Source organism: Carassius auratus, chromosome 22, assembly GCF_003368295.1.
Source record: "Carassius auratus strain Wakin chromosome 22, ASM336829v1, whole genome shotgun sequence".
Lineage (NCBI taxonomy): Eukaryota > Metazoa > Chordata > Actinopteri > Cypriniformes > Cyprinidae > Carassius > Carassius auratus.
The window spans coordinates 25,707,776-25,723,229 of NC_039264.1; the positions used below are offsets into that span (position 1 = coordinate 25,707,776).

The window sequence follows — 15,454 nt, forward strand, 5'->3', positions numbered from 1 at the left end:
AGAAAATCAATCAATCAATAAATTAAAAATGGATAAAAAAAATTCATCAGTGAACAATTTTTTTTTCATGCTTTAATTTCATGGTCACTGAAGTCTAAAGAACTGATAAGAATCCTCTCCAAACAAATAGTTCATAATTTGTTGACCTATGCAAAGATATTCAGCTATTTGTCCTATCTTAAAATGATCATGCATTCTAGAGGAAGCTTTTGGTTGAATTTTTCATAGGAGTGAATAAATCATCCTTATCTGATGTCGAGTCATCTACGCATCTGTGACGTGAGAATCTCTTTGGTCTCTTGGTAAACATCCATTTGTATGCAGTGCTGAGTTGTGCATGCTGTTGGGGCCAGTTTGTCGCTTTCCGACGACGGGGACCGTTTCTGTGCCAGAATCATTGTGCGGAGTAATGCAGATGACCTCCCCCTCTCTTATTCTGCTGTCAGTATGTGTTAGTATAAAGAGAAATATCATATTGCGGCCCATTCATTCAGCTCTTGCTCACAGTGCCTCAGTTTAATTGCGCTGTTGTTACTGCAAGCATTCAGCTCTAGCACAATATTATGCAGAATAGAAAAATAATGGGTATGAGTGAATCGATTAAATCCTAAACGGCCTTGACTTTTGATTTCATTTACTTCAGATTGTAGATTCCGGTTTAAAACTGCTCTGTTCTTGACCCCCACCCCTCCCCCTCTCCCTCCAGTAAACTCTTTTTCACTGACTATGGGATGGTAGCCAAGGTGGAACGCTGCAATATGGACGGCACCAACCGAACCAGGATAGTAGAGTATAAAACAGAGCAGCCCACCGCCGTGACATTGGACTTGGTGAAGAAGCTCGTCTACTGGGCGGATGCATATCTGGATTTTATCGAAGTTGTGGATTACAATGGCAAGAACAGACACATGATCATTCAAGGAAACCCGGTAAGATGTGCTAAATCTTGGTTTCTTCCTCTTGAACCCATGATCTTAATGTGAAAAAAGACCAAAGCTGCTTACAAAATTGCATACCTGTGGGGTAGGTACTACTGTACATTTGGTTTGAAAAAGTATGTTATACGAAGTATACAAAAGAGCTTGAAATGGGTAGTATGAATGAAATGTGAACATACTACGTCTGCCATGTTATCATCGTTAAGTGACCTATCGTTTAAGTTGCTTCACTGCCATTTACACCTCTCCCATGGCTTCATGGGATATTAAAGTGACCTCTGAATGTGCAATGCGTTTTTTTTTTTAAATATTAGTTTTCACATTTCTACTCTTGGCATACTTTGAATCATTTTGAACATACTACATTTTTGGCATACTATTTTTTGAAAACTATGAACATTGGCATACTGTTAACATTTGCATGCATACTACTCATTTGACTTGCGCTTTGTTTTAATAATATGAATTCGTAAATACTAATTTTGGCTTTTTTTTTTATTACTATGAATTTGGACATGCTATTCTCGGCTCACTGTTTTTCAAATACTATGAATTTTTTGACTACTTTTTTGGCACACTGTTTTCCAGAAAATATTACTGTAGTGTTAAAGGGGGGGGGGGAAGGCTGGGATGGGGGGGGGGGGGTGAAATGCTCATTTTCACTCAATCTACTGTTAATCTTGAGTACCTATAGAGTAGTACTGCATCCTTCATATCTCCAAAAAGTCTTTAGTTTTATTATATTTATAAGAGAAAAATAGTCTGTGCTGATTTTTTTCGGAAAAACAAGCGCCACTGGATGCGTGACGTGTGGGCGGAGCTAAAGAATCACGAGCGCGAGTAGGCTTTTGCATTGAGAGCGTTTGGAAGTTGTGACATTACCCTGAGGAAAAAAAAAAAAAAACATCATCCAAAACAAACCATGGCTAACAGTCAGATTCAGACGTTTATTTATGATCCAGAATCAGACCCCGAGGCTGAAACTGAACAAGATCAGCAGCAGCAACGACTACAACTGCGTCTCTATGTGGTATGTATTGAAACTGTATATATTTGCTTATGTAACCCCTCTCTCCCAGGTCCTTTCTGACGCTCCTCACACTCGCTCCGAGCGGGGCTCGAACCCGGGTGTCCTCTAACAAGGAGGCTAAATGGCTACAGCCACTAGCGTCTGTTGCTAGTGCGTCTCTTGAGATCGGGGAGGTTTACCTGCACATCAATAACTAGCTGGCCTCCGTTACACTTAGCGGTTTTGGAAAATGACGAAGTTCCACTTTATGTCGTCTTTTTTTTCTTTAAAGGTGTACAAGAGGTTTACTTGATGTGCTTACGCGCCGATAGCTAAGTTAACAACACAGAGATATTTGAATCAGTTTTACTCACCGCCTGCGGTTCCAACACACGATCGTGATCCTTTTTCGTTGGGACTGCATTATCCTTAAAAAATAAATGATATGCAAATCCGGCGTCAAACTGGGCCTTGTTTGTAAAACAAGCATCTTCAAAATGCAGGGAACAAACAAAAACACTTGCACAACTCCGTCGATGCTCTTTAAAAATAAACTCCATCCACTGGTCCCTTGATGTTTTTTTTTTTTTTTTTTGGTAGTCTGTGCAGGGTTGTCTTGCCCTCGCAACCAAAAACACACTTCTTTTGTGACATTTCGCTCTCGCTCTGGTCAGTGAATGTCTCGTCTCTGCTCTGCTATACGGGAGCACGCGCTCTTCCGGCAGACGTGCCCTCAGGACCCATATAAGGAAATTCCGCTCCATCTAACGTCACACAGAGCATGGGAATGCAACTCTTTAACAGTGTAAAAAACTCAGTATGCATGAAACAGCATTTCACCCCCTCCTTTAATATTGGCATACATTCTATGGATTTGGTCATATTGCTCTTTTGGCTTACTAGGCGAATTTGGACATAATAGGTGTGCTTTTTTTCAAATACTGTGTATTCAGATATACTATTTTTTTGGACAATGTTTTTTGAAAACTATGAATGTTGGCATACTGTTCATATTGGTTTATATACTACTGTTTTTTCTTAGTTTTTTGAGAAAACATGAATTTCGGACATACACATTTTTTGGCATCAATTTTTTTTTTATACACTATGAATTTGGATTTTTTTCCTAATTTGGCTGCTCTTTTCGGGTACTGGGTACATTTGGACTACAGTTTTCTTTGCTGTAGTCCACCCCCCAAAAACTATGAATTTGGACATACATTTTTGGTTGTACAAGCTCTGTGTGAACAAAAGCTAGAACCAATGCCATAAAGGGTGTGCCATACTGATGACGCACATTATCCTGCAACTCTTTTGTTTTGAAAGCAGATCAACGTTTGCGATGAAATATGTGCAAACTGTAATGAAGCAGAGATCAGTTAGCTCCTCACTATCCGCGATGAAGCTTAGATCGTTCCCATCATAATGTCAAGTGTCTTTACGGAATCTTTATGGGATGTGTGTGAATGCACACACAGATTCCGGAAAACCACTGGCAGTGTGAATGAACCGTAATCAAATGATCCCAGGACACATTATCCATGTATTTTTCAGAATTTCTGTTTGAAAGAGGCTTTATACTTAAACAACAATGTCCCTAGTAGCTGATCAGCTGCTATGTTTATAAAGCATTGAAAACACTTCCGCTTTGCTTCTTCTCCCTCTTCCCATCTTAGCGGCCTTGTGATTCCGACTCCTAAATTACACGTCACATCCTGATGTCATTATGGGACCTTTATGGGTTGTGTTTGAATGCACGCACAGAGTCCGGGAAATCACTGACAGTGTGAATGAACCAAAATCTAACAATCCAGGAACAATTGCCAGGACACATTAGACATTACCCGTGTATTATCCAGAATCTCAGTGTGAAAAGTGCTTTCAGACCAACATATGAAAGTCTAGACTGGCAAAGATTGTTGACCTCTATTCAACTAAGCTATCTAAAATAAGTTATCGCGTATATTTTACCCAGCTGCCTTAATAGTCAGCAGTAAAGCTATGATAAATGATGCTCCTTTGAATAACTCTTAAAGCAGTTTATTTTGAAGGCTATAAAGTTTGGCCTCTCTCCCTCACCCCCCAAATAGGCCCAAAAGAATGGTGATACAAAATTCATAGCTTCATAAATTCAGTATAAATTTCATCCATAGTTCATAGTATGGGCCAAGGGCACTGTCAAACCTGTGCATTTTTCTCAAAAAACAAACAAAAAAACAATAGATAATCCATCCGTGGTTGTTTATCAGCCTTATGAGACATATGGTGTTAACTAATACCCTGATGCAAAATTTAAGAAAAGAGTTTTACAAATTCCTTCAATCCCTTTTGGAAAGCGCTTTTGTGCAGGTGTTCATGGTTTACATGATTTACATGATGTTTTTTTAAGTGTTCAGAGTTTTCACTGTGCTTTTACTGACAAAAGTTCCTACAGTATGTTGGTCTGAATTTGAATGCAATAGTGGTGAGTGTGAATTCAACAACTGAATTGAATGATTTCAATCTTTTCTAGAAGAACAACTTTCCTGTCAACTTTATCTGTTACCTCCAATTTAGTCTCTCACATTCAAACATTTGATTTATCATTGTTAGTTCTGGTTCACATCGCATCTTATTCTAAGTTCAAAGTAACATTTCAAGCTATGATACTATGCAAACCAACAAGTCAAACCAAAGTTTGGAATCAGTAACTTTAAAAAAAAATGAATACATTTATTTAACAAGTATGCATCAGTCGTGACAGTAAAGACTATTGTAATGTTACAAAATATTTATATTTTATGTTTCGTGGTACTCTTGTGAATGGTGACAGACTGACATGGAAGAAAAAAAATCTATGAAGTAATTACTTTTGATTCTGTGCACACAAAAAAGTATTCTCGTATCTTCATAAAATAAAATAAAAAAGATTGAACCACTGATGTCACATGGACTATTAAAACAGTGTCCTTGCTACCTTTCTTGGCCTGGAACATTTCAATTCTGTTGCTGTCTATGCAGGGCCACAAAGCTCTCAAATTTCATCAAAATTATCTTAATTTGTCTTCCAAAGATGAATGAAGGTCTTACTGATTTGGAACGACATGAGAGTGCGAGTAAGGCAGAATTTTCAGTTTTGGGTGTACTATCCCTTGAAAAAAAAATTGTATGGATCACGTATCATGAAAAATAAATATATTCCACTAACATTAGGGTGACCATATGCGCCGTTCATACAGGACACGTCCCAGCCAGGATTTTAATATTGCCTAAATCATCCAGAGCAGGCTGACCAATAACATCCAGGTATTGTACATAATTGACCAATCGTGGGGCTGAGTGTGACAAGGTGAAATCTTGAGGGAACGATCAAAGCGATGCAAATATGCGCACGTGTTTCTTCGTTCGATTGACTTGAAGCATCGCTGCGCACAAATCCTCCCCCCAAAAAAACAAAATGCGCCACAATGCTTCAAGTCAAACGAATGAACAAACACGTGAAAGCGATTAGAAAGCATAAAGAGTCGTCTGCTCTGCTCTTTATAGCTCTCATGAATGTTACACAACGATCAACCTGCACAGTGCAAATAGCCAACACCTGGATATTTAGGCAATATTAAAATCCTGGCTGGGACATGTCCCGTATGAACGGCGCATATGGTCACCCTAACTAACATATTAAGCAGCACAACTACTTTCAACATTGCTAAGAATGGAAAATGTTTTATAAACAGCAAATCAGCAGATATGATTTCTTAAAGATCATGTGACTCTGTGCAATGATGCTGAAAATTTAGCTTTTTTTAACACAAAAATTTGAATAGAAAATAGTCTACCTTTTTAAATTGTAATAATATTTCACAATTTTACAGTTTTACTGTATTTTTAAGTAAACAAATGCAGTGGACATAAAAGACTTCTTTCAAAAAACAAATGTTATCAACTCCAAACTTTTGAATGGTAGTCTCAACAAAGTAAATCTTTGAAAAATGTTATGCTACTAAGTAGTAACCTGCCAAACTCTGTCAAATCCAGTAAGATTTTCTTGTCAGTAAAATAGCTCCAGAATCAACATCCTACTTGTGAAATCACAGGGAGCATGTGTCCATTTATGTAAAACCGTTGTTTTCCTTGACACTTTTGAAACCGTCTCTATGTCCCCAGCCAGATCCGTTAGCCTGGTTGAGCTTTGAGTGTTTTTTTTTTTTTTTTGACCTTGCAGAGTCCTGGCTTCCCACTACAACTCTTGTGTACTTTTTTATTATTGATTTGTTCATCCATTTCCTGCGAGTCTAAGCTCGAACATATTCCCTGGGACTCTATCGAAAGCTGTATTGGTGCAATTTTCTCAAAGCTGGCACTGAAATATAACCTGAAGTGAACTCCGCTAATTCTAACTCATTTGTTTTTAACGTCAGTCTTACTCGTTTTTTCCCCCGAAATCAAAGCCTCGACGCTACCCGCTGGTAATTTGTAGCACAGATGTGACATCAAAGATCCCTGCATATTTCAACTGGTGTCTGTCAGGGCTGCTGTTTATTCACCGAATGTTACATCAGCTCTATAGCTGGTTGGATTAAAGAAGCAAATTTAAGCAGATGTATTTGTGTCGCGTTCAGAATTAAGTCAAGAGGTGCCATGGCCTCTAGATGAGTCTTTCTCTTTCCCCATCCCTGTGTTTCTCTTTCTAGGTGTCGCACCTGTATGGATTAGCGCTCTTTGAAGATTACCTGTTTGCGACGTGTTCTGAACCCTCCAGAGAGAGCAAGGTGGACATATATAGGATAAATCGCTTTAACAGGAGTGACACAAACACTGTTACCACTTTGGAAAGTGGCAGAGCTGTCCGAGTTTATCACAGATTGGCTCAACCTACAGGTAAACTTGTTGTTGGAGCATGACTAATGTAATCAGCAAAGACTCAGATTAAAAATAGTGATACTCTTTAATGTTTTTGGACTGAATTATACTTAAATGATCATATTAGATTAAATTGCTATTAAGAAATGGATACATTCTTCCTAAATATGTGTTTTATGTACGTTTTTACATTGCAACAATTTACATACTGTACAATTATAAATTGTTTCATGAATGAGGCCTAATACAGATGGAACAAGCCAAAATGTCTCTCAATCTTACTATCAAACTTGCTAAAAGGAGTCTGCGCGTGTGTGTGTGTGTGTGTGTGTGTGTGTGTGTGTGTGCTCTTGTTTTTGTGACATGTCAGGACACAACTCTGTATAAAGACATGGGTATTACACAGGTATTACAACGAGAGGGTCACTTAAGAGGACAGAACCCATGTCCCCATTTTTCAAAATGCTAATAAATCATACTAAATTAGTTTTTTTTTTTTTTTAAGTAAAAATGCACAAAGTTTCCTCTGTGGGTTAGGGGTAGTGTTGGTGAAGGGCCATAGAATATACAGTTTCTACAGTATAAAAACCATTACGCCTATGAGATGAACCCACTTTTCACAAAAACAAATGTGTGTGTGTGTGTGTGTGTTTTAATATAAATATAAAAGTAATTGTAAGAAAAAGTTTAAAATAAGAAATACAGTTTCATTTTAATATGCCAAGTCACAACTTTGTGAAAGTATATATATACATATTTCTAGCTAAACAATTAGTTGTCTTTATTTTTAGCATTTTTAGATTTTCAATAGCATTTAGCCTTACCACAAAGAGACTAATGAATTTGTGTCACAATATTGTAGTGTTTTACATATGACATATAATCTCTTTCTAGTAAATGGAAAATATTTCTTTTATTCTAAAAGTTTATAAGCCTTTTTGTTTTCCTGTTGCTATTATAAGTTAGCATTTAGCATTGTATGTAGCATTGCTTTCTCCTTTATGTAGAAACACAGTTTTATTCATTTTATCACTTTAAAACATTGAAGAAACACTGGGTTATATTCTATATTAGCATCTATCCATATTGCTAAGTGAGCTAAAAGTTACTAATGAATCTGAGGTCCTGAAAAAACATTTTCTCCTCCTCTTTTAAAGATGTTATGCCTATGTCTTGCTTTCCTAACTGTACACAATTAGCCTTTTATTAATTATCATTTTATTAGGTAGCATGACGTATTTTTCCCCTGCTGTCTGTGGAACACCATGTTAATAAGTTTATCCTCCTAAAACATAGAAGAAACACTGCATTAGATCTTGTATTACCATTTCATGGTGCAAAGTGACTAATAAAGTTGTCAAAATATCACAAAGAGCATTTAGCACATTTTATTGTGCTGTTTTATGTACAGCAGCATCATTTTTAAAGATGTTTTAGTGGTATACAGTTGTTTACTATGAAAAATGCTAAACCTTTTAGAGTGTGGTGATATTTTCCAATGGTAGCACCACGATACTGACCTTTCTCGTTCTCCAGTCAGGACTCACGCTTGCAGTCCTGACACACACGGACGAAAGGGTGGATGCTCGCATATCTGTCTCCTGAGCAACAACTACAAATCGCGCGTGTGCCGCTGCCGGACCGGTCATGTCCTTGCCAGCGACGGGAAGTCATGCAAAAGTGAGGGTCACAAAAAAAAAGCTATCTCTCTTTTCTGTCTCTTCCTCCTGTAGCTCCCTGGTATCTGATTAGCTCTGGGAGATGGGTCTCTCATGTAAATGGTTTTTGGGTATTCCCAATGGAAGAGGTGCTGCTATCTGAAACCGTATATCAGATGGACGGCCCTCGTGGGTTTGTCGGAATGGAAATATATGACTAAATTTATGGACCCGCAAGACCCTGAAGAATGGACACGTTTCGGTGATTAATAGTCCACGTTCAGCACATTAGGGCGGAATACTTGGGAAATTGATATGTTTTGATTCTTGGCATCAGGATCATTGACTATCTAAGAATATGTGTGTTTGTGTGTGTAAGACAGAAGATATCAAAAGGAGTTTTTCTTCAAAGTTCATATGGTTAACTACTTTAAATGTATATATTGCCAAGAGTTTTATTTTGTGTTTACGAATTATGCTTAAGTTATACCTCATGTCATAAAAATAAGTAGCCTACACTTCATGAATTTTCCATAAGAAAAGGCTTTTAACTATAAAAGCCTGTTTCTGCCACATATTATTATTAATAATAATAATAAAAAGAAAAAGTAATTGGGACTTTATCTCACAGTTAACTTATGACTTTGTTTCCATATATATATATATATATATATATATATATATATATATATATATATATATATATATATATATATATATATATATATATATATATATATATATATATATATATAAAGTCAGAACTTAAAGATATAAACTCAGAATTGCATGTTTAAACCTTATATTTCTGACTTTTTTTCTCAAAATTCGGTTTAAATCTCACCATTTAATTACATTTTTCTCTGATTCTAAATCTGCATCTTGCATTTTTTCAGCACTGAATCAAAGATAATTGATGCTACTTAAAAATGTACCTTTTTTTGTATAAACCTTCCCACATCCACATCCATTGACATTATTAATCATTGTGATGTGTCATTCAGCTCTCAAAAATCATATATAACGATGTTCATCAAATGGGAGCATAAATCGTCTATTTTATAGTGGTTTTAAATGTGGCTTCTCCAATTGAGTTTTTTGTTTTTATCTCAAATGTTACTCAATGTGAAGCTTTTTGAAATGAACCCAGACTCGTCATTCATTTGTTATGAATGAGTTGAAGAACCATTCATTTGTAAATTATTTACTTCACTGGATTATACAAGAACGGGACATGTTTATTTAAAGCAGTTCACACAAAAATGAATTTCCTGTCTTTCTTAGCCTCACGGAAGTCATTACCATTTTACGCCATTAATTCTCACATCTTATGAACAAACTTTATAAAATTAGACTTGAGAGCAATGTAATGGTATTTGCTCGAGAGTCAATAATGGCTCAAATTTCTCTCACAATGGGATCATTTGGCCTTTGAATCAAAGTTCAAAAATGCATAATTTTTCTTGTTGGGTTCCTCTATCCCTTCATCCTTGATTCTTCCTCTTGTTTCTCTGGATCTCACTGGATCTCAGACCTAATAATAATTACAATCATCCTCTCTACTGCAGCCTGTAAGTAATGAATTTTGAAAACATTGTGCTTTATATGAAAAATATCCCTTTCTTTGCTGCCCCCACTTAGGACCCTGTTTGTCCCCAGATACTTCTACACACACAAGCACAAACTCTGATACAATTACAAACACAATGCATCTGCTATGCACCAAAAGATGATTTATTCCATAGAATCGAATCAGTGGAACTAAATCTGGTTTTAATTAAGCTAATGTAATTAGCTTGAGCCTCTCGTTTTGGATACATTTTTGTCAAAGGCTTTAATTTGCAGAACTGGATTGAAAACAGAGGCTAATTATATCAATTAATTAAGCTCTGACAGTACTGTGGCAGAAGGCTTATTACGTTACGCCACTGCGTTTGTTTACATTGGGTAATCGTGTATTCGCAGAACCAAAGAACGAGCTGTTCCTGTTTTACGGAAAAGGACGGCCCGGGGTTATCAGAGGTCTGGATATGAATATCAAGTCTGGAGATGAACATTTGATTCAAATCGAAGGGCTCGTGAGTCCCAGAGCGCTGGATTTCCATGCAGAGAGTAGCTACATCTACTTTGCCGACACTACAAGCTTCCTTATTGGACGCCAGAAGATTGATGGAACCGCTCGGGAAACGATCCTTAAGGACGGTATGTTTACTATGATTTACTCAGAGATTAATGTTGGCGTTGTTTGTGGCCGTAGCACAGTTTTATTGGGTAAAAAGCTCTTAAATATTCTCTAACAAACTAATTTTCGCTTTAGCTTGGTGATGAATCATCTGTGCAACCATGCGGCGTGGTATGGTAGAATCAGGCCACCTGTACTTGAGCACTTCTGTTGCCGTTGTTTCCAAATGGGAAGTTATTTATCATACATTTTGTGCAATTCAGTCGTCGGGGGAAGCTCGCCGGTCGATACCGTATAATTTCGCTGGGAAGAATTAGGGGAGGACAGTGATTAATTGAGCTGTCTTTGATGTTATCAAGCTAAAAGAACAACATTTTCTCAATTTCTTTCTGCTCTCTCTTTCTTCAGAGCTGGATAATGTTGAGGGTATTTCGGTGGACTGGATAGGTAATAACCTGTTCTGGACAAATGACGGTTATAGAAAGACCATCAGCGTGGCTGGGCTGGACCGGCCCTCGCAGACCAGGAGAACGCTTTTAGAAGGCAATATGTCTCATCCCCGGGCCATTGTTGTGGATCCTCTAAACGGGTAAGCCCATGATACCTTTCCTGCTTACAGAAGCATTTAAAAGATTATTCTGCAGGGATTTCAATCTGTTAAAGCCTTGGATGAAATCCAGCCATTTAGAGCACACTGGGGGTGGGATGTTTGCCCTTTGCACTTAGAGATTTCATCAAGAAATTTCGACAACCCTGTTCTTCCTCTAGTTTCATTAACAAAAAGCACTGTGGTGGTATTAGATGACAATAACGTGGTACTTTAATATATGTTATGGTGCAGCAAAACACAGTATTAACACACATTGAACTCCAAGGTATTACTATATGTCTAAAAGAATAAAAAACTGACTGTGGGGAGTTTTGATTGTCATTATGTGAATAATATGTAATTAGTTAATCCAAAAAAAAGTAACTGTAATCTGTTTATGAGCATTTTAAAATGCAATATACTCTACTTACAAGTATTCTTTTTTAGAATCTGATTTAGTAATCCAGATTACATGTAATCAGTTACTTCTCATCACTGTGCATTGGTCAAGAAGTCATGGATTGGCATCAGATGAAAGTATTATGCTACTTTAATGTATTAAGCTACTTTTATAATATGCTACTTAGTTATTAATATGCTACTTAAATTATTCTGAAGAATGTGGGAAACTAAACAGTTGGTACACAGAAATATAACTCTGTGGGGACACGATATCGATAATTGTTGCTTTGAATATCAGGGTTATCGTCAATAACAGTATATTGGGACAGCCCTAGTACCTACATTTCAGAAGCATGGTATATTTCAAAGTACTATAGTATTACTGTCTGAATGCCATATATATATATATAAACAATGTAAAACCATGGCACTTTGGTATATAGCACTGAATAAGTTTAACAATATTCTGAAGAATACCATGGAATTACCATAGTACACATCCAAGAATTATATGATGGTAAATGTTGAAAGAAATAAAAAAAATCTATTACTATAGCTCCAAAACACATGGTACTATACCATGATTATAATTACGTTCCTTGATTAATTGAGTTACAAAACACATTTATTCAATAATATTGTTAATTTAAATCGAAGACAGTAGAAGATGTACTATTGTGTCAGAGGGAGCTAATGTGAACATCCTCATTCAGTGTCATTGCTTAGATGGAAAGGCTTAAAGGGAATACAGAGACTCCATGACTTTAAATCGCTGCCTTGGCAGAACAGTGAAGCCTGACATAAGAGGTTTAAAAGTTAAAAGGCAGGTTCCAGTTTCTGCTTACATTTTAGTGACTTCTTTCCATGTGCTGTACACTTGACATGTTTATCCTGGTAATGGGTTTCTGGATTGGGTTGTCAGTTTTTAATAGCTTTCGGTGTCTTGGAATTCCAGATCATTTTAGTTGCAAATAAGACCTGGAGTCTTTGGAATAATTACCAGTAATCAGTTTTAATCTGCAATTAATCTGTAATTGTGTTACTAGAAACTGGTTTAAAATTTCAAACACTCTACGTTTTTTTGAACTTCGGATCACGGCTTAAGCTTTAGCTACCGGTATGCTGAATATTCAATACCTATCCCAGCTTAACCCCCACCCCCCACCCCTCCTCACTTAAATCCCATTTCCTTCTCTAAAAACTGTCCTTTACCGTGTCTGTCCTTCCATATCCTATGTATGCATGTCATTTCCTGTCTGTGCTAACATGATAAGATGGAGGATTAGCTGTTATGACTCTAGGTCCTGATCGCATTTGCTCTCCATCTCCATCACTCGCCTGGTTTGCCTGTTCACAGCAGGTGCTGTCACTCAAAGCCCTGTCTCGTGAATTATTCAACAGGTCACCGGATATGATTTGGGGGAATAAATTCCCTCTGTCATGTTATGTTAGGCCGCGTCCAAATGCGCAAGGCCATGTCCTAGTGTTAAGTTCATGTTGTGAAATATAAGTAATTTGAACTTAGAAAATATGGACCTTGTACGAGGTGCAGAACAAAAATGTTGGGTTCCAAATAAATTATGAATTAATAAAAAAAAAAAAAAAAACATCTTATTGTACAAACCTCTTTTTTAGATGGTTAGGTGTTGATATTGTACTCAATTCTTTTAAAGGATTATTTTACAGTGAGATGTCTTTTAGAAGGCACCTATGAACAAAAACCCTGGTCCAGCTGCATTAATTTAACCAGTATGATAAGACTGTGCCTTAAGAACTAGTTTGACCAACTAGCAGTTTGACCAACTTGAACTGGTACAGCCAGCTTGGTCCAAGAAACAAGCAAGAAACCAGCGACAATGTTCCAAACCAGCTGTTTCTCTCTCTCTCTCTCTCTCTCTCATTTTTTTTTTTTTACTGGAAGTCTAACCCTAGTCTTTAATTCTGGTTTGAGGCATTCAAATCCTGCTTCTCAGGGAATTTCCCAATTGCTAAATGGTGCCCAGTATTGGATGTTGGTGTCACTGCTGAGCTTCTTAACTAGCTCAAAAAGCATGATGAACTATATATTCCAAAAACACCATGATGGTGGTTTGTTGGAAATGTTGGCTACACTACCAGTTAGAAAGGGTGTGGGAAATTCTGGCCTTCACGTCAGCAGTGTTTATGGTGCATTTAATTTGAACTCGGATGTTGGAAATTCCAAGTTCCCTGTAACTGGAACACCCTCCCATATGGAGGTAAATCGGTAGCTACGAGAGATTGAAAATCTGAATGCAAGAACTTGTTATATTAATATTTGTATTTGTAAATTGAAATTTACACTCACAGCTCTGATGTGAAAAGCTGAATCTTTCAATTTGCACACAGAGACAACGATCAAAAATCACATGTTTTGAATTGGAAGTTGTAGATTAATAGTTACAAATACGTAGAGTGACATTCACTTAAAGAAAGTGACACACAAATGTTTACAACATATTTACTTTACTTCAGTTTCGCTGCACATTGTCAAGTTGACACTTACAACCTCTCAGATCTGGCAGTACAAGTTAAAATTCTAGCGCTCTGACTTTTGCTACTCCTTTTGCGGTATTCCTGGTGCAAAACTCACTTGTGCACTTTTAAATGCAGATGTGAGAGAACAGAGCCGGGGGCGGGGCCGTGGTGTGAATGAAGATATTTTATTGGTTGATGCCCAAGCAATGAACAACGCCAGCCATCGCGACTTGCCGAGAAAGGAATTTGTGTTTTATGCATATGTATCAGTTATTTGTAAAACACTGAAAACTATTTTCACTGAATATCCTTAGCTGTTACAGGATTTTGTCATTCAGGTGTTATCTGGTAGACAAATAATTCAACCTCTTTCAAATGTATATCCTATTGCATATTGCAGAGTAATATCGCTGTATCAGAGCAGCTTAGAAACAGTTTCGAAAACCACATCTCACCGCTACGCAGTCACGTGGTTCATGGAGCTATCAATAGTATTAAACATCTCGCACTGTCAATATGTTTAAATGGGATTAATCGGGACAGACAGCAATTTCACTATATTTGCAGTGATTTCTAGTAATTATTAACACATAGGGCCCTATTTTAATGGTCTAAATGCAAAGTGTAAGGTGGATCGCTATTTACATGGCGGAATTTGTTGGTTGAAAAGCTGAACGCTTGTCAAGCGAAGAAACCGATCAGATAATATACGGGACAAGCAGGAACCCACCAAAGTTTTGCATGATGAGTCAGTTAATATATTATATGTGTGTGTATTGGCATGATTGTTCAATTAATTAGACAATTTCATTTCATCATTATAAGTAGTAATAGGATGAATTGCAAATATGTAGTCTAATTCTAATACATACAATGGCATGTATTCATCCATCATTACATTTTTATATTTATGTAGCTTACACAATAATATTATTTTACACTGTAATCCTTTTGTTTTTAATATTTGTCATGTTTGTGTGATGCATCCCTGTGTGTAATAAGCAAAGTCAACACGCACTGTGGACCTGCCCAGAGGTGCATTTTCTACCAGCGCGCTCTTTAAATAACAAAAGCATATTGTGCCATTGACTTTAGACTTTAGATCAGGTTTGAGTTGGTCTATGGTGCAGTCTATTTTCATCTCCTTAAAATAGCAATGGGCCCATGGGCGCACAACTGGGCACAAATGCATTTGCTAAATAAACGACGTGGCGCTGGACGAGAAAATGCCGGACTGAACCTAGCAAACACACTTGCACTGCCCCTTGCGTCGCATTGCGCCAGATATATGATAAGGCCCATAATGTGCATTGATTGTGCATGGATAACTACGCTGACTAT

At 37.1% G+C, this 15,454-nt stretch overlaps 1 protein-coding gene across 1 annotated transcript in view; it reads left to right on the forward strand.

The window, feature by feature from the left end:
* Nucleotides 1-15,454, forward strand: part of LOC113040170 (low-density lipoprotein receptor-related protein 1B-like) — a 246,167-nt gene that overhangs the window by 66,692 nt on the left and 164,021 nt on the right. Inside the window, exons 8-12 of the mRNA XM_026198463.1 lie at nucleotides 707-929; nucleotides 6,618-6,804; nucleotides 8,323-8,466; nucleotides 10,410-10,646; nucleotides 11,035-11,215. Of these exons, the coding sequence (XP_026054248.1) occupies nucleotides 707-929; nucleotides 6,618-6,804; nucleotides 8,323-8,466; nucleotides 10,410-10,646; nucleotides 11,035-11,215 (972 nt within the window). The remainder of the gene's footprint in view (nucleotides 1-706; nucleotides 930-6,617; nucleotides 6,805-8,322; nucleotides 8,467-10,409; nucleotides 10,647-11,034; nucleotides 11,216-15,454) is intronic.